The sequence below is a fragment of the Oenanthe melanoleuca genome, chromosome 1A (assembly GCF_029582105.1).
Source record: "Oenanthe melanoleuca isolate GR-GAL-2019-014 chromosome 1A, OMel1.0, whole genome shotgun sequence".
Classification (NCBI taxonomy): Eukaryota; Metazoa; Chordata; class Aves; order Passeriformes; family Muscicapidae; genus Oenanthe; species Oenanthe melanoleuca.
The window spans coordinates 9,883,159-9,903,479 of NC_079334.1; the positions used below are offsets into that span (position 1 = coordinate 9,883,159).

At 34.4% G+C, this 20,321-nt stretch overlaps 1 protein-coding gene across 2 annotated transcripts in view; it reads right to left on the reverse strand.

Moving 5' to 3' along the window:
- Positions 1-20,321, reverse strand: part of CCDC91 (coiled-coil domain containing 91) — a 114,004-nt gene that overhangs the window by 28,338 nt on the left and 65,345 nt on the right. For both annotated transcript variants that reach the window (XM_056481895.1, XM_056481893.1), the window contains 3 exons: positions 10,591-10,683; positions 10,347-10,415; positions 8,488-8,664 (listed from right to left, as the gene is read on the reverse strand). In XM_056481895.1, coding sequence (XP_056337870.1) covers positions 8,488-8,664; positions 10,347-10,415; positions 10,591-10,683 — 339 coding nt within the window. The remainder of the gene's footprint in view (positions 1-8,487; positions 8,665-10,346; positions 10,416-10,590; positions 10,684-20,321) is intronic.

The following is a 20,321-nucleotide window of genomic DNA, read 5'->3' on the forward strand; positions in this document are numbered from 1 at the left end:
AAGATATTTCAATGCAGATATTACCTATTACTGAACAAAAACTTGGCTGCAGGTACATTCTTGCAACATGTGTTTACTTTTCCTTCATCTCTTTGCTCTTTCCTCCTCGCTATATCTACCTCTAGATTCTATCCTAACTTAGATTTTGGTTGCAAAGGTAAAATTTGGCCATTATTTCATCTTTAAATACAAAGATGAGCTTGAGCTTCTCAGTGCTGTTTTAATAGACTCAAGAAAGTGGAAAACCCCATTTTCCTGTAAAAAGCTAAGAAGGACACTCCACAAAATTGCACTTGAGGTGCAGTTCTTCTCCCTCCTCCCTTTATTTTTTTTAAGATATTTGATCAGTGTCTGGAGTACCAAATTATAGTCAGAAAGTTAGCTTCTTTACATGACTCTCTAGACTTGTGCTTGACACAACACCAGTTAGAAGATTAAGAATACCTAATCAAAAATAAAATACAGTGATTCAAACACTCAATTGACAAATCACAGTCAAACATGTATTAGAAATGACAACCACACAATCACAACATATAAATCTCTAGGAAGACAGAAAGAAAAAGCAGTGTACTTGATCCACCAGAAAAGTCCAGACAGTATTTAAAAAATAAAGCAAGCCATATGTTGCTTTGCAATTTTATAGGAAAATTCTTTTGTTTCCACACAAGGATCAGGTGGCAGCACTAAACTTTATCTAGGAAATGCAACCACAGACTGCAATGTTAGTGGTTTTTCAGAAAATAGTAACCCTCAAATTATAATGTCTGTGGTTATAAACTACTACAATCTACTTCTGAACTCAGACATGGTTAAGGTCTGTATGAAGTGAACTATTCCTTTTCCAGACTTTGCAAGCATATTAAAAATAAACTCATCTAATGGCAGGGATTTCTTTCTACTCAGTGCTATTGAGTTGTGTCTTTCCTCACACATTCAAGATTACACAACACTTACTTTTACTGTGTCTCTACAAACACTGGCCACACTAAAGTTTCTGCAAGATACTGGAAAAAACAAGAAGAAAGTAAAACTGAAAATAATGGTTTGCAACCTTCTTGAGGGAAATGTAAGCACACACTCCCACTGAAAGCTGAACAATAAAGGCAATAGAAACAGGAGAAGAGGTCCTTTGAAGAGCAAGTTCTTCTCCAGCACATTGTGTGACACAGATTATCAATAGGCTATTTAGGTGGGAATTGGGATATAGAGGAATAAACCCCAACAACTTATTGTATGAGTCCACAAATGAACATAAGGAGTATTGTTACAACAGTCCAAACATGTTATTGAAAAAACATTTTTTCTTCCAAAGATTAGCACCGACCTTACCAATCAAAATCCTACAGTCATAAAAAGTTATTTCTGAAATTACATTAAAAAATATGTCACTTTGCTAAGTACTTCAGAAACAGAATAAAGAGAATATTTTAAACTCTGAATCCTCCACAGGACTCTGCAACCCTTGTAAAAGATGAAAAAATAACAAGTGGACAAAGAGAGACTGATAAATGTGATAGTTTGTATTCCTTTAACTGACAATGCCCTCACAGCTCTGTGTATGATAGACTCAAAGAGCTTTGAGGATAAAGAAATTAAAATTAAATTTTAAGGAATTTAAATTAATATTGTGCCACATTAAAATCCTCCCTAGTAAAAAAAAAAAAAAAAAAAAAAAATCATAGAAGAAGGGCAAGCAATGCCAATACAGGTAAAAGTTGATCTTCTGGTAACAAATACTATAAATAGAGTGATTAATGATGAAAAGGAGACAACAGCAAACACTGAAACAGAGGCAAAAAGCAGTTTCTAGGCTATTTAACAGAGAAAGAATGATGGACTAAAGGGCTGGAAAGTTGCAGCAGTAATTATGGCAGAATTTTCAAAGGAGAGGAAGAAAAGCATTAATAAAATTAAAGGAAAACTGGGAGCCTGTATGAAATTGTAACTTTGTTTTTAGATAATATATTTTATCTCCTACAGATATGATGCCAAATGCGTGCTGTAAACAAAAAATTATATTTACAATTAGATTAGAAACAAAACTATTATAGTCCAGAGTAACAAACAACAGAGTTGGTCCTGAGAGTGCAGAAAGTATTTGGGAAGTGGGAAAGGAAAAAAGAAAGACTAAGAAACCTTTCAGTGATAGTAGTGAATTCATAAAGAGATACCACAGAGATTTATCAGGGTTTTCATTATACAGAAATAGCTCACAAAAGAGGAAAAAATGAGTTAGACTTCCAAGTTTGATATGAACCAAGAGGCAATCTTGCACAGAACAAATTTACTGGACAACGAAAAAACAAGACAGATGTATAATCCTTATATATTTCCTCTTTTCCCCTTTATACTGTCCATCAAAAAATCCCTTCAATGCCTACTTATTTGATACATGAGAAAAAAGTGGTTTTTTTAGAGATTACAGGGCTAAGAAAGGGCCATTTAATAGCTAATAAATCTGACTGAAAGCTAGAGTGGGAAATAACTTTTTAGAAAACCTTTTCTCCTTCTTAGTCCTTACAACCTTCTCAAATGCAGGGCAGCGGAGAAAAATATTTAGACAAACAGAGATTTTCAACAAAAATTTAACAGCCAATTATAGCACTTGTAGAAAAGAAACAAAAGCCAGTTCCTTGGGAATAAAGGCAACTGCTTCATGTTTCTATTTACATGTCTTTTATTTCCTTACACATGACTGGGTGTGGAAAACCTGGAGAATTTCAATACCAAATTCATTCAGGCTTGCCAAACTACCAACATAAGCACTCCCTCAAGTAGATGAGAAGCAAAAAGGTTTGATAATGTAGCAGGTAAAGAGCCCTTCACTCTTTACAACTTAGCACCAGGTGTCCTAGACATTTTTCTTTTACTTTCTAAGGAATGGTATATGCTGATATTCATAAATCCATGGAAATTCATTAAACACTGTTTAAATAATAAATTATTTCTCAGCTTTCTAGATGTTTGCCATTAAAATTGTATTAATGCTTTCTAAGACCATACATTACAAATTTATTGTTCCACAAAGAAATGTGAACATACTAAATTTTCTTTAATTCTTAAAGATTTACCAGCAAAGACCACTGGAAAGTTAATTTTTTCCTTTTTTTTTAAGTGTTTTAGTTAACTTTTCTTGCAAAAGTATTTTTTCTTTGTATATCTCAGTATATTTCAGTTGTGGCTTGGCTGAAAGAGACACCATAGCCTCAGTTTTCCTGAAATACTTTCCCATTGGTAAGATAATTTTGCCTTAGTGCTTTTCCTCATGTCCAAGAGGAAGCAGAGTTTATGTTAGTTCTTTTAATAAATTAAAGGTTCTTTTTTTTTTTTTTTTTTTTTTTTTCCCCTTTCCTCTAATGGATCTGCTGTGTGGAATATGGCAGAGATGAACTAAGGCTCTTTTTCCCTGGAGGATGAGGGTAAACTACACTAGATTATATAAAGTATGTTAAATTTAAGCCCTCAGGAAATGACAAAGGTGATTCTTTGCTTCAAATACCTTAGCAGAATTATTTATTTAAAGCTATGAGATGGACTTAAATTTCCAGGGCTCATCCTGCTGCTGCCAGCTTTCATTTTACTTTCAATGAATTTATTTTAAAACAAAAAATAGTGGTGCATAAATTCTCTTCAGTTTCTTTTGCTAATTCTCTCCCACACTACCATGGATTTCAACTTCTTTATGTAGCTGAGTTTTCAGCTCTATAAAATGATAACAACTGCCATGCAGAGAGCTTTGTGCATTATTTATAGCAATGGGAGCTACCCTGCATTCCCCACTAATTTTGGATTTCATAGAGCAGCCTTTATGCAGAATTGTATGGATATCATCATCCTGTAGCCCCAAGGAACTTTTGGACTTCAGTTTTTCAACGATTAAAAATAAATGTAAAGAAGGATAGAGAGAATTGTCCATTGTGTTTTCAGTTTAGAGTTGTACCCCAGGAACTTCACTGCAATTTTGAATTCTGAGGCAAAAAGCTTCTGCCTCAGCCACACTACCTATTATACTTTCTTCTTATCTACAGGATACCCAGTTTTTATTTAAATAGGTTTTCTAGAAAATAAAAATTCTACTGGAGGAATTTCACCTCTCAACAATGATAACTACCAGACATTAAACTCTCCTTGCAGGGAAGATGCCACTGTAAAAAACGCCAGACAATGTATGAAAAACAGAAAAGAAAACACTGGAGACAAGCCAAGCTACATCTAGTCTGCAGAACAGATGAGCTCCTAATCCATGATGACTTTTCAATGTGCTGTAAAAGGATCACAAGGTTCCTGTGCAAATGAATATTATCTTTAATCAAAAGACTACTTGTTTTTTTTTCAAGGGGAGCTTGTTCTTCCTGATTTAAAATGCAAGCCTGCTCTTCCCCCAAACTGAGAATGCTCTTCTAAATAAAAAAAATTAAAAAAAAAAAATCAAAATAAAACAAAAAACAAACAAAAACCCCCAAACCAGCCAACCAAACAAAAAAACTCTTATAAAACCATGAAGCACCTGAACAAAACAGTTATAAAATCTGGAGATGCTGCCAGTCTCAACCAAAATGGAAGCCATCTGGACTTTTACTGCTTCACAGCCTCGAGAGAGGGCTTTAAAAAAACATTTTTCCACTTCCCTGGTGATGTAAAATATCTCATTTATCCCTTCAGAGTTATAAGGCTTCAAAAAAATAATACCTTTATTTTAAGTAAAAATACCATCTTTCTAAGACCCCAAGTCACTGGAACAGTCAAAGCTTTCATGAAAAGCTTTCATTAAAAAAAAATAACAAAACCAATATTCATGCTACCATAATCCTTTAATTTCTTAAAGAAAAAACAAAGAAGGGGATATGTCAAGGTTGCTCCATCAAGTTGAAATATTAACTCAGTATGTCTTAGTTGCTACTTTCACTGTAAGTTTATCTTTACTCTGCTGTTTCATATTTGGTAACAAAATATTTGATACTAAATATGATTTATTTATTAAACTGTCACTAAGTCTCCCAATTTTTCTCTGGCAATGTTAAATTAGTATAATAAATCTTAAATGGAAATAGCACTTCCTTATCTGCAGATTTGACAATTTGACTGAGGACAAACTTTTTTTTTTTTTGGACAAAGTTTTGTCAAGCATGAATATTTCACAGGTAGAAGGTCTCTGCATAAACCTCCCAGATTTGCATCCCTTGTAGGTGTCCCCCCTGGCCATTCTGCAACACCACCATCAAAAAAGTCTGAAACAATACCTGTTCCATCCCTGCAAAGGAAACACTCATCTTTTCTTCTTTTAAACAAATTATTTAGGTGATGAAGGGAAATTACACTGTCGAATTCAGCACAAGTGTGATCTTCAAACCCTTATTGTTCTCTGCTAAAACTGCCTAACCAATGAAATGGAAACAACCCATACTTAAATGTTTTTTTACATTTTCTTTCTCATATAGAGCCATATAACTTCTAGTGCACGTGTTTAAAAATTGGAGGGAAAAAACAACATCTTTTATTTTAATAAAGAAAATTAATGGATGAAAAATTAATCTTTTGAACCAATGAATCAAAGCTCTTAATCATGTTTCTCCAGTCCAGAAGATAAAGGAAAAGCCAACAAATTCACTCCACTTTGACATGGAAATTTATTTTCCTTCATTTTCATAATTTAAATGCTTTACAGCTACACAGTGGTACTACAGTTTTTAAAATATGTCTTTTATCAACTCTCACACCACGCAGGTGAAAATGCTTTTTTCTCTATGGGCTTGCATCTCGAAGAAAATAATAAAATCTTCAATGGTTTTGAATTTTTCCATTCACTATACCTAGAGTTATTTGTGGGCACTTTGGCTGTAAGCCACTCTACCTCCTCTATTTACAGGAGACTTGACTGACCCTTTGTGATCTTCCCATTTCACAGACTCACTGCATCAGTGAAGGAAAACTCCTTCTCTTTAATACTATGCTTAATTTCTTTTTAGTCCAAACCAATAAAGCAAATTCCTTTGAAATAATTTACAGCAAAATAAAATTTTATTCTAGGACTTTTTACATTTCATTGTCTAAAATGTTAGACTCTGTGTTTAAATCTTGGCCATTACAGAGCTGACTTAATATATTGCCTAAACAATAACTGCAAGAGAGTCAAGATTTATAGCTTTTGTAAGACATATCTTACAGAAAACAAAACATAAATAAGAAACAACTCTATGTGGAAGGCTCTACACAGAAAAAAATAATGCCCACACATGTAGTGCCTTGTAGGCCCAAGTGTTTTTCATTGTTAAACCAAAGCTGTATCTGACACCACATATAAGTTATCGTTTGGCACATCAGCTCTGCAGGACTTTTGTTGACAGAAAATTTTAGTGTGTCTTTATAATTGCAATGGCCTAAAGGAGATATGCAAGTTATTGGCATAGGAAGAAAGGAAAATTTCTCCAAGAAACCAATTTCTCCATGAAAGTCCATCCTCCCCAGGGAATTTGTACTCATTAATTAGAGAATAAAGAGTGTAACTTCATATATACCATAGATATATGTGATAGAATTTTGGAAATCTCAAGAAAAATCTGCATTTTTCCTTAATTAAAAATAGATTAGGTATTTGAAAAATGAACCTGACATGAAGGTGAATTAATCATGTTATAACCAAATAAGATAAATTATTCCTGTTACAATAAAAGTTGTCAGAGCTGTTTGGTATTTTAAAACACAGAATTAACTAATGACACTACTAAGGGACTACATAAAGTGCAAGATATTTACAGCAGAATTAATCACAAGAGCCTCCAACACCTCAGTGCTGCTCACCATCACAAAGTACATCACTAGGTACTTCCACAATGGGAACTACTTGATCTAAAAGAAGATTGAGTGGAAAAACCTGTCCCTTGGAGAGGCCTGAATTGCTTCCTCAGGGAAATGCTGACATGGCAGTGTATTTAGGACTTTATCAAAGAATATATCCTTCAACAGTAAACTACTTCTAATGTCATCCTGTCTTGTGACAACTTCAAAGGCAACATCACCCATGAGAGAGTTGGCAGTATCCTGCAGAGTGAAGGCAAACCTGCCCAAGCTGCCACCCCAGCTTAGTGCACATTTCTTCTACACCTGGGACACCCAGTGCCCCTCAAACCCATAAATACAGAACCCTGGCTGAGCTCCAGCTCCCAGCCATGGGACTCTTTCACCAAAAACCCTTCTCAAACTTCAATACCATGGTCCTCCTCCTACTAATCTCTTCATGTTCCACAAGCTGTAAAATTGCTGCCTTTAGTCCAATAAATAAGCACTTTACAACTCTCCCTTCCAGGAACAGATTCTCTACACCACTGGTGCTAGTTCTCATTCTGGATTGTCTGGATGATTTTTATCTAACTAAAGGCCAAGCAGTTGTTCTCAGCTTGAATTCAGCTTTGAACTCAGCTGTTTATTCTTCTGAAGAAGAATTTGACTGCCTGAAGGCTCACTGAAAGTCTTGAGAATCGACATTTCTCCATTTGACACTTAACATTTAAAAGAAATAAAGAAGATATAAAAAAAATGAATAATTCTATTTACATTAGGAATTTAGGCAATACAGAGTACGCTAATGGCATAGCACCAACGTTTTTTTTTTTGGTAGCTGATTAGGTATTATATGAGGTTATTAATCTTAACACTGGAAAGGGAAATGGTGTCTGTTTCCAAAGTGTACATTTATTTTACTTCTCATTCTTATGTTTTGGGTTTTGTTTACTTATGCAGCACATTAAAAAAAATAAAAATACAACAATATCAAATTCTAATGCACTAATTAAATATATACTCCTTAAATTTCTGAAGACTGTAACATTCAAATATGTCACCAAGAAATCACTGAATTCACAGGCTGCTCCTCCAAATATTTCCAACATCACAGACCACAAAATTCAGCTTTTGGAAGAGTAATTTAATTGCTCTTATAACATATTTAATTTGTAAAAATGTTAAAAGCACTGTTGGGATTTTCCCTCTCAATTTATGTTAAGTGACATACAATTACTGTTATAGAAGCACCTCTCCAATGATTAACTCTAGAAACATTTCTGGTTCATTACTGGTTTAAGTTTCCAGTTTTTATAACCCTCCTCCTTATTTTGTACCTGTTCTACAAGGAACAAATGCAACACCTTTAATCTCCCACAGGTATGGAAGTCATCTAAATTGTTTATAGCATAAATGCCACTCTCTGAGCTGCTCATCCTGGGCTCCTTTTGAAGTCAGAGGACAAAACCAGGCATGATTTATATAATTTCAATACATATACCTCTAAAGGTCACAGGAATTTTGTTCTGTATGTGCCAGCTTCTCTCCATACACACAATCTAGGTGAAGATAAACTGCTTGCTGTGCATTGCAAATATCAACTGAGTGACAGATGTCACAGGAAATTCTACCACAACAACAGAAGACATTCAAAAGTAAAAACAAAAATATACAAAGCAGGTGCATGGAAGGGTAAAGCATACTAACCTGATTCTGCTTTCTTTGCTCTTGCATGGCTTCTGAAACAGCCTGGGCAATCTTCTCTCTGTGACTATCACGTTCTGCTTCCCAGAGTTTTCTTTCTTCTGCATGAATCTTCTCCATATTTCTCCTCTCCTCCTCTACTGCTTTCAGAACAGCTTCCTGCATTACTTGTTTTTCAGCCTGAGAAACAGATCAGGCACAATTAGATGAGCAACACACCCAGCCTGAATGACTAACTCATATATATCACCTTCTTCTAATGAGGTCTACAAGCTGACAAGATATGGGATGTGAATATTTTCACTTCTGAACTGTGAAGGCAAATTTAACTTATGGTGCTACCAAGCAGGTATTACCTCTGGGCAATGACTGGTTTGCTTAACACACACACATACATAAAAAAACCCCAAAACCCCAAACCAAACCAAAACAATAACAGCAAAACCCATGCAAGATTAGGCACATCATGGGCCTCCCTTGATATTCCCATGTAAGAGATACTCCTGCTCTTATTTACAAATATCTGAAGTGCAAAAACTGTCCCAGCATCTTCTGTAGAAAATTAGCCAATACACAAACGTGCCTTCCCTCCCAAAGCTCCTCAGCCATGCTGCAAGAATTACTGTTTTTGTTTCTTCCCCCAGTCATTTTATTCAACCATTATCTGAAATCACTGAGAATTTGAAGGCAGCAGCCCCACATATGTGTAGCCACACAAATATATTTATCAGCAGGACAACCACTGCATAATATCTAAAAATGAATAATGGCAAACTGAAGTTCAAAACAAGCAAACATGGGCTGACAAAACTTAATCACAAATCCCTCAGTTTTAATAAGCTTATAGGCCATTCCTATGTCCCTTGGAGGTGATATGGAACTGGTCAAATCAAGTCATAAAAAGCAAAAAAATATTGTATTCATCAGATACCTACACTCCCAACTAAAGCTGCTTCTTTCAATTCACTGGGACTTGATTTTCCACTTAGATATTAAAAATATAATAATTAAATTAGGATGCTTTATTATACACACATTTTCCTGTAGATATCAACCTAAGAAATGTTTGTGGTACTACTGAATGTTATTCATTGAGGTGCTCAGTGAGTGTACATATACTACACTAAAAAGACATACAGAAAATTATAATACAGCCTGATGAACTCTGCTAGGTAATACACACCACTAGCATCCTCAGATTATTACATGCAACTGATCTTCTGTAGAATTAATTTTTAATACTGATCCTACATCAGTATCAAAAATTGATTCCAGCTTAACATTTACAAAATTATTGCCCTAACACCAATGAACTTACTAATGAAATAGACAGGAGAAATCATATTTAAAAACTGAATAATCACTTTTAGCCAAACATCAGTTTATATAAAATAATTCAAAACCTGTTAAACTGTCTCTGTTTGTATATGATTTTAAGAATAGTTCTCTCCTCATTGAAGATGACCATATTCAATGAAAGTTAAATAAGACATGATGTTAATTGTCTCATTAAGATCATCAGTTGATTCTGCTACCCAGCTCTTCAAATCAAGATGCACTGATGTCGAAACACCACAAAAACAGATATTTAGGTAGCAGCAACAACTGAACTGCAATATTGTGACTTCTTGTTATAAACAATTCAGAGGCTGTTGTCCAAGAGAAGGAAGCTGTATCTCTGCACCAAGGCATGGGATATAGCAGGTATGTTCATTTTCAGTAGAACCAGCTTCTTCTAAACAAAAATGAGAACACAGAGCTTGATAAATATAGTTATGAAAAACAAAAGTGAGTGTCTGAACTTGGCATTTCTAATGACACACATGGAATCCATTGCACATCCACTTATTAATGAGAGATACCTTAGCAGCAGCTGCCAGAGCCTCCTTGCTTCTCTGCCTTTCTTCATCCAAACATTTGTCCAGCGCTTCCTGCAAATGTTATGAAAAATTAAACTACAAGAGACAAAACAGGAGTGGCTAAAATCATTTCAAACAGACAAATTGCTAAAGGATGCTTCCTCTTCCTGTCAGTATTTGTGACAGGATCATTCCCAATAAAATCCATGATTCTGATCTCTTATGTTTTGGTAAACAAAAGCAATACCTTGTGCTTTTGTGACTGCTGCATCATAGCTTCTTCTATCTTTTCTGATAACACTTCCTTTTCTGCTTCCAAAATGTCAAGGAGTCGCTGATGCTATTGGGAGAAAACATTCATATTTTGGTAACCACAGCCAGCAAGTAAAACAGACAAAAAGAATTAATCCAAGACACTCAGACTTGTCAGTTACTCACAAAATTATTTAAAATGTAGATTCAGTTAAATTACATTCACAGCCCTCCTTTAAGTAATTTCATGTCATGGAAAAAATTACAATAATAAGAAATATTTAGTCTCCTGAATAATAAAGGTTTCCTTCCAGTCTAAAAAGTATTGGGAAAAAAGTTGAAAAATGAATCACTATGTAAAAGCAACACTTACACAATTGATGAAGATGGTCTAAGCAACACCACATTTCATTTCATTTAAACAGTTGCAGAATTTAAATCAGTCTTGCACTGCCTCAGTTGTATATACAGAGAGTAGACAGCAAATGCATTTCTTTCAACCATTTGTGATACCACAACCCTCCAGAGCCAGGAAATGTGAACAAGTGAGAATGCTGTTTTCTTGTCAATTTCTTGTCATTCTAAACATTTTTTCAGGGAAAGAATGAACTCTGAAGTGACCATATATTCTATATGCAGGTATAGAACTGTTCATAATCACAATCCAGTTTTTTTTTCTCTGTATCAAGTAAAGAATTTGCAGGATGTGGGTTTTGTCAATAAGAGCAAAGCTGTTTCCCAAGACCAAAAATTACTGCTGGAAATTATTGATGCTATGTATTTCTTGTGATATAATTGCTAGCAAGTCAGTACATTTTTTTACAAGTTATTTAAGAGATGATCTATTATAACCTGAAAGTCCACTATCAAGGCAATAACATTTTACAAGATCACCAAGAGGAAAGTGTTACAGTATAGTGTTATATTAATACAAATGTATATAACAAATGTAAATTTTTTACACAAACAGTTAAGTAGGCAAATTTCCCTTTCACCAGCATATCTAAGAAACAGTAATTTCTGTTTCACAAATTTTACTATGTTTTAATTTCAAGTGTCTCTAATGGTAGCTAGAAATACATTACCAAACTGCAATACTATGTTCTGAAAAATATTTTTTCTTTTGAAGAATAGAAAACTTTTAGACAGCTTTATAAAGTAAAACATGTATCTGCCCTTCCAGGATAAACACTTAAAGAGGCATTTCCTTGTGAATTTACTTAAAATAGGTCTGAATGTGGCAGACATATTCTAATGGAAAACACCTGTGGAAGGAGTAGCAAAATTCACATCATGTTTATATTTGATGATGTGTAACTCACTTTTCTTGTGTTTTCAGACATTAGCTTTAACTATCAGGGCGCTTACAGAAATTACATTTTCCCACTAACTCAAAAGTGAAACAATAAATGGATTTTATTAGTTAAATGGTCTCCATGACTCTTCACTTGACTAACTGCACAGATTACAAATATGTTATTTCACAATGACACAACAGAAAAACAAACACATGCAAATATTTTGACAGATCCGAGCTTACTAATCCTGTCAAGCAAAATACTGAATCCTTATATTGCTTGTCAAGAATCAGCACAAGAGATTCTAAGGAGAGTTCCTAAGAGAAAATCACATCTATCTTGAAAGCACCTGCAATAAAATGGAAGTCAGTTTGTTTAGTAAAATGAGACTTTCTAGTTTAAGCCTGGCAGGCAGTGAATTCCAACTTGACTCTGACCACCAGATTTTCAGGTTTTATATGAAGACTGTCCACCAGATTTCTGGGTTACCTGTACCCACATTTCAAGTTGCCACAAGAGACCAGCTATCAAATGTATTTTGATACATTCTCTATGGGACCAAAATTTTCAGCTTCCAAACTACAGAAGAGTTTTAAAATTTTATTTTCCATGTACATATAGCAAAGCATCCAAGCCCATCCTGGAAGTCCAGGAATGCAGATATTTAAATTAATACAATATAGAACATGTACACATGGCCAGTGGAGAAAACCAATGTCAGTCCTCCCAGTGATGAAACACTCTGATGACCACAGTACTTCACATAATCTAAACCTTAACTTCTCATGAACCTGTCAGTGACCTGCAATCCTGAAAAATACAGATATCACAAGCAAAGCTTTATCTACAGAAATTACTCTAACTACAAAAAAGTTGCCGAGTAGGTAAACAATTCCAAAAAACTGAAGGCTGCTGTGACTGCAGTGGGATTATTCTGATTGAGATAGGCTCTCCTATTTCCTTGGTAGAGTAGAAAATCTATATGGTATTGCATTTGGAATTTTATGGAATTCACAGAAATTCAGCAAGAACTTAATGAAGAATTGTATTAGTTCATATTTTTCAAGATACCAGAGGTGTTTGTAAGGATGTTTAGAATTCTTTCTATATGTTCTTACAAATAAAACTCCTAAATACAAATACAAACCCCATTAGCTTTCAAAATAGAAACTAATAACTTCTGTCATAATTCAATGTGACTTATTTTACATTAAATAGTACCACTACTTCTCATGGAAATACAGAATTTATAATTTCAATGCTGTAAGTCTTTTGTGAATAGTTTGGTATGTCCTTTCCTGTTGCAATATAAATGCTTATTCATGTGGAATAATCCTCCCATAGATGACTACCTTCATTTCTGAACTTCCAAAAGATCACTTATCATCACAAATGTTGCAACAGCTGTCCATACAATCCAGTAAAGCAAATTCTCTTGTATTAGTCCCAGACAAATTCCTTGGAGAAGTGTTTGTTTGGCTTCAGAATCCATATTTGGTCAGTCTTGTTTTTCAGAGAGAAACATACCTTAAGCTATTATATTACATAAATTATATGAAAAAAAATATGCAAATGGAAATGAAGAAAACAGAATAAAATATTATGTGAACTCCCTCAAACAGGTCTTGAGTCCAGAAAGCCCATATGACATAATTAGTATAGGTACAACATGAAAGCTTCCATTCTGCATGTAATTAATATGTAATTTAATTACTAAACAAGAATGTCTTGTTTTTTCTTCCACAGTACTATGCCCCACAGCAGTGTCAGTCCTCATACAGAGGCACGGAATGTCCCGGAAAGCTGTGCTAGCTAAAGTGATGTAGAGCGATCTTGGTGGTATTATTAATCCATTTTCTAGAAAAAAAGGCATTTGAATGCATCCAAATTTATTATTTCAGAAGCACAGAAGGCATATTCAGGGATCTTGGTTATGCATGTCACTTGAGCAGAAAATCTGAGAAATTATGGATAGAAAAGGCTTCTGTCAAAAAAGAAAACTTAGCTATTTCTGTATAATGACAGCATTCAGACAGACTTTGGACAAAAAAAAAAAACAACAAAGCATTAATTCAAATAAAGTTATTAATGATTGTATCAACAGAATTCTAAGCTGTTAGTTTAAATGGCTCTGCATCACAAGCTATTCTAACCCTTTTTGAACTATTCTGTAGTTTGGGAAGCTAGGTTTGAATTTCAGATTTTAAAATAATCCATACATCCTTTTAAGTAGAAATTATAGAGAAGCATTTGGTACATTAAATTTCCAGACATACAGAATGACTTTGGAGCCTGGTACTAAATGTTCATGGTGAACTTTACATACAATCAGTGCTTCCTCAGCTGGTCACTCAGACAAATTTATTAAAGGGAGTTGAAGGTTAAGAACCAACAGAAGGTGACAGTTTCACTTCAGCACTTACACATTTGAGAGCTTTCAAGTGTCTGTATTTTTAGCTAACAGGAGATAACAGGAAGTTTTAAATTCATCTTGGCTTGTAGATTTTTGTTCAGCTACAGTAAAGGCCTCTGAATAATAGACCAGTGCAGAATTAAAGATCCTATCTCTTGAGTTAAATGGCTACAGCTAAGCAGCTTTATGTCACAAACCCTTTCTCACCAGGAATTAAAGCCAGACAAAGGGTGGGAGTTGAATGAAACTCATTTAGCATTCACAGTTTCCACACGTAGAAGTTATCAACGTGTTCCTCTCTCTCAGAGAGTATTAAAGGAATAATGGAAGAGCTTTGAGACTTCAGGTACCACTCTGAGCTATATAGACACTGAACTCTAATTTCCAAGCAATGGAGAGGCCACTTTCCCCTGGCAATTGTGCCTGCCAAGAGCACACTGCCCAGGCTTCAAAAAGTAAACTTAATAAAAGCCTTCAAGGCAGAGTAATCTGTCTCCTGTAAGTAGGATAATGAGTTCATCAGACTTAATGGTCCTGTGAAAAGTAACCAGGTGTCTTCCAGGTTTCCTGTGAAAGTTAGAATGGTGACTTACAGACATAAGAGGCTTTAAATTTGGAAAAAAGCAATTAACCCTTCAAGGGCCCATGAGGGTTTTAAACAGAAGTTGAGGCGATGGTTTCTTTTATTAATCAACAATCTAAGAAGCAGAAAACAGGTAAAAAGCCAGTCTAAATGTTGGAACTTTGAATCCAAAATATATATATAAAATGCCTTACTGAGTTTCTAGAATGAAATGCAAAGATGGAAACTGATAAAAAGTGTTGGCTACAGAACTGGAAATACAGTGAGTGAATCAGTGAGGGACAAAAATAAATGTCAGTGAAAGCTGCACTTTGGAGCACCAGGGAAATCTTCACCCAGGGTAAATTAGGCTGCACATTCACACTGTGTGTTTATCTATAAGGCACAGCAGAGAGTTGAACACTATGTAGAGATATTCAGATCTATATATATAAATACTACAGCTCATTAATACATCACTTTACCCAATTTCCATAGCCTAGCACTCTCACTGTTCTTTCCAACAAAGCTGTAATTTACCTCCTTTTATTCCTCAGACAGGGAGTATAGGGTGAAGAGTGCAAAATTTTGAGCTGTAGAAATTCTGAATTGCAAATTGTCTCATGACATGATGGCCCAGTAAAACATAGGAAAGAGATTTCCAAACAAAATAGAAGAAAACCCCTAAACTTTTCTAAAAAGTTGTATTCCACAGTGGAGGGAAACATTAGTATTTCTACCCTACCCTCTGGAAAGTAGCATGAGAGGGTCAAGAAGAGTCTTGTGAAAATTAGCTAAAAACAAAAGGCATTCAAAAATAGGTTATAATGTTTTCCTCCCTGCAAGAAGTTCTCTAGGCAATGGTTCCAAATGAAAATCGTTTGATGTAGATTCAAATATAAATACAGAGGTCCTGTGGTTTTTCTTGATTCCTGTAAAAAAGAAATCAAAAAAATCTTTCTTTTTTTCCTGGAATGTGAGTCAGAGAAGACATTGTAAACAGATTCAATCACATTAGTAACTAGTCAGTCTTTTTTATTATTTTTATATATTAAATTTATTTCTGAAGAATTGCAAAATTTTTCTTTCAGGTAAGCATCATTTGAAGGATTAAATAGAAGATATTACACCAACCTTGGGGTGAATGAAATAATGCATGAAATGAGCTCCTTTACAGCTAAAATGATGCATTAAAGCCATCAATAACTAATTTTAACTAAGTGCACTTATAATTGCTTGCATATTCCTAATCCTAAACTCCAAATTTAAAGTCAAACAAAAAAAAAATGGGTGCCTTGCATGAACTGAAAGGCTTTTTTAAAAATAGTTTCTTTCTGAATCCTATACTGTTTCACTTAAAAGGAAATGTGTATAGGATTTCATCCACAAATAAAAGTACATTTCTTTTGCTATAGTAATGGACATCCAACTTATGTTTCTGCAGATTGGTTCCTACTCAATATTGAGTAAATCATCATGCATGGATCACCAAATTTAGCAGGGATTAATTTATTCTGTTAGCTGCTATTCATAGTTTATGTAAAAGTAGTTGGATAATAATTCAAATGTAAAACAGCAAAGAACATCACCAAAGTTAATATGACTATCCTAACACTAAAAAGAGGCCTTGCATTGTCACTGCAACAAGTTATTGGAATTTCCCTATTCCACAGATCATTGATCTGAGGAAACAATTGTCACACACTAAAGAAATGATACTTGGAACCTTCTTTTAAAGCCATCATTATCAAAAACAATATATTGAGACATTCATATGTCTAATTCACCCACAGTGAAAGACCAGTTCTCATGGTCTTCAGTATCTACTGATTTTTTTAATCTTGAAACTGCATTGTAGTTAATTTTTTAATAGAGAAAAACACAATGTCATCTGCAATACTGGGGCTTTTTTGTACCTTCATAATATATGGACATGGAATCATCCTTCTCCCTCAAGACTTGGGAAAAATTATCCTCAGGAACATTTAGTAAATGTTTCAGCACTTTGTTTAGCAGCACAGAAAATAGATCACTGGATGGGGCTTTTTAAGAATTCAACACTTCAAATGTGGTCACCTATTTTAAAATAAACTTTCTTAACTCACAAAGTTCTACTTGTATCTCTGTCTCTCATGAAGGGTTCTAACAGTAGGAAGAAATAACACAGGTCATGGGAAACATTATTATCTATGTGAGAGGAAGGTGACATAACAAAAATACATCATGACTTTGTAATGTTATCAAAATATTCCCATTTCTACATCCTATTCAAAATATTATCCTGAGGAAAGAGGCGACCTTATTAAAATACTAATAACAGTTTTCTGCTCCTCTAAACAAGGCTGTCTACATTTAACAGCATTTTCTCTTATACTGCAACTTTTCTTCAGCACTGCTAAGCTCTGCCTATGTCAAATGACAAGAACTGGTAATTGCAACTGGTTTCTTGCACTGTCCTCACTATCTGTGGCATCTCAAGTGTTTGGCAGTGCAAGGTGGAAAATCTGTCTGCAGAATTCCAACATCTGGTACATATTTCCACTTCCTCAAATTATAACTTATTACTGCATGGTTGAACTGTATCTTTTTGCCAGTTTGAGGTCCAAGTGTCTAACAAAGCAGCAAAGCTTTTCCAAGAGACAGCTTGGGAATCAGCAAAACATTATTACATGAGAAAAGCTAAAACAATGTAAATATAAAGGAAAATTGTAATAGCAGTAATAAAATAACTAAGGATAGCCTTGTACTCAGGGTTTCACTCAGCAGCATACAGTGAGTGCACAAGCAGTACCATTTGAGGCACATCAGAGGATGAAATTAGGTTTAAAAAATTTTGCTGCCTAAGTACTTCATTGTTTTTATAAATAAAGTAGAAAGATCTATAAAGGCATCTAATAATGAAAATACTTTTCTTGGAAAGCATACATAGTAATAGACACCATTAAAAACTCAACACACTTCAACTCCTGGGGATATAGAGATAAGCAACTTTATAAAAATGTGACAATAATAAAAAGATATCAATTACTTCTTTTATTTTTTGATCTAATTCATTTCCCAACCCATATGAGTTCTCCACAAATTGCTCCATTTATCAGGAAGAAATAAAGGAAATGAACTTCTAAAATATGACCAATGTAAACAGCAAAATATTCAATAGTGGAAGACAGCAAAACAGAACAAACCAATTTTTTTTTTTTCAAATACAGCTGACAGAAATATAACTGAGGAGAAATATCATTCTATATTACTTAGCTGTTCAGATTATCAGCAAGAATTGAGGGTATAAATTCCTAACAAGTATTGAAGGTTTGAAGATAACAAGTTATATAAGCAAAAGAGAGAAAGAAAGAAAAAAAAAAATCACTCTAAAAATCTACTTTCAAGTGCCACTTGACAAATCCAAGGAAGCAAATGCAATTTCCGAATAGGATTTTTGGTGGAGATGCTAAAAGTATCCTGGCTGAATTAACAGTGCAAAGGGACTGCAAAAATCAACCTCCAAGTAGCATATGAGAGTGGGCATATTGAAATCAGGTTAGAGAGTTCTGGTAAGGGTTTATATTTAAAAAAAGCACCACCAAACAGTGATTTCTGTTATCAGACTTTTTTTCATGGAATGGCAGAATCACAGAATGGGTCAAACTGGAAGGGACCACAGTGGTCCCACAAATGGATCATATCTGGTCCCACTTCAAGCAGGATAAATCCTAAAAAAAAAATCAGAATTCAGGAAAAAGAAGAAAGCAAACAAATCAAAACCATCCCGGCACAGGAAAAGCTGATTCTTGCCCTTTTAATTTTGATTCTCTCTATATATACATGGAAATGAAGTAGGTATCAGGAATTCAGGAAAAAAATTGCCAAATCTGCCACAGGATTATAATCAATCCTTGGTTATTTTGTAAGTTCTGAGAAAGTGTAACTTTGCTCTTGGCAAAAGAGCAGCAGACCTGAAAAGACACAACTAGATGAATTATGTGAAGGTGAATTACATGAAAATGTAACAGGAAGTACTGATTGGAAGAGCTTGGTTTTGAAGGGAATGAAGAAACAAATATTTCTACAGCAGCAAACTACAAGATTTCTGGGAATTGAGAGGAAATGCCCGAAGAAGGGAACATGCTAAGTATTCAAAATAATTTCCAAACCTATCATAGTTGGAATTATTGAACCAGAAAGGTTATGCCCACCGCAGTGCTCGTATTTTCAGTCTGCAAGTCTTCAGGATTACTACTCTCACTGCAAAAATTTGGTGAATGTCTCCTAAAAATGCAAATATTCACAAGACTCTCAGAATCTACTTTGCATATGGTCCCTTCAAAATCAGGCATTAAAAAAATTCCACAATTACTACCATCAGATGGGAAAAACACAGAGCCTCTTTTGTTTACAAGAGGAGAAAAGCAAAATCAAAGTCCATAAAATAAGAATTATTAGAGGCACATTTTGAGTAGACATAAAAGCAATTATTTGAAATCAAAGAAAATTGTATCTCCTGTGAAATTAAGTTTCTGATTATGAATCTGAATTCCCTGAATTCCCATTTTCCCTGGCATACAAACGATTACTGTAAAAGAAAAGAACTTCCTACATTAGACATTCTAGCAGTTTTCAGGACACATACTGGTACTTTTCACTAAAAGTTATGCAAAACACATCAAAATGAACCATCCAAATACCAGAGAAGATAAGACACCCATCACATTCCAGAAGTTTGTGACTACTGTCCACCAGTTTTCTGCTTGTCCACAGGCTGTTCTTGAAAGCATCAACTTTTAAAGATGAGCTCCAGCCAATGGAACTTTTATTCTGACTGACCTTTCAACAATTGTTTTCATATTGAAGATAAAGCAGTACTTCTCTGACTGAGTCTCAAAGAGACAAAAGATTTCATGCAACAGACTTCTGAACTACTGTTTATCATACAAATGACAGCCAACATCATGATAGAGTGGAAAAAGCATTAGAGACATGGGGGGAACTCTAGTTTTCTTAAATGCTGTTGCACCTACAAATGTGAGACATTTTGTACGTACATGTACAAATGTGAGCCAGAAATGTATTATGAAAAATAACTGCTGTAGGTATTTAAGATTTTATAGTACCTAAATACACAGATCATTGACTGTTTTAAGAATAAAAAATGTACCTTGCTATAGGCACATTTTAACACCATCTGCTTTGATTGAATAGTAATAGTATTTGACTGAATAGTAATAATAATTCAAGTAATAGAATTGCTTTACTGTTGAATAGCAAAATTACAGAGTAATTTTAATATTCAGCAATTCTGAGTATTAAAAAAAAGCTATTCAAAAGTTTGTTGATTATGTTTTTCAGTATATATTCTCACACAGCACGTGAGTAAAAAAAAATCACAGCTGGTGTTCATTTTCAGAAGGCAACATCAAAGGTTTGTGTCTCAGAAAAAGACAAGGATGAAATTTCTG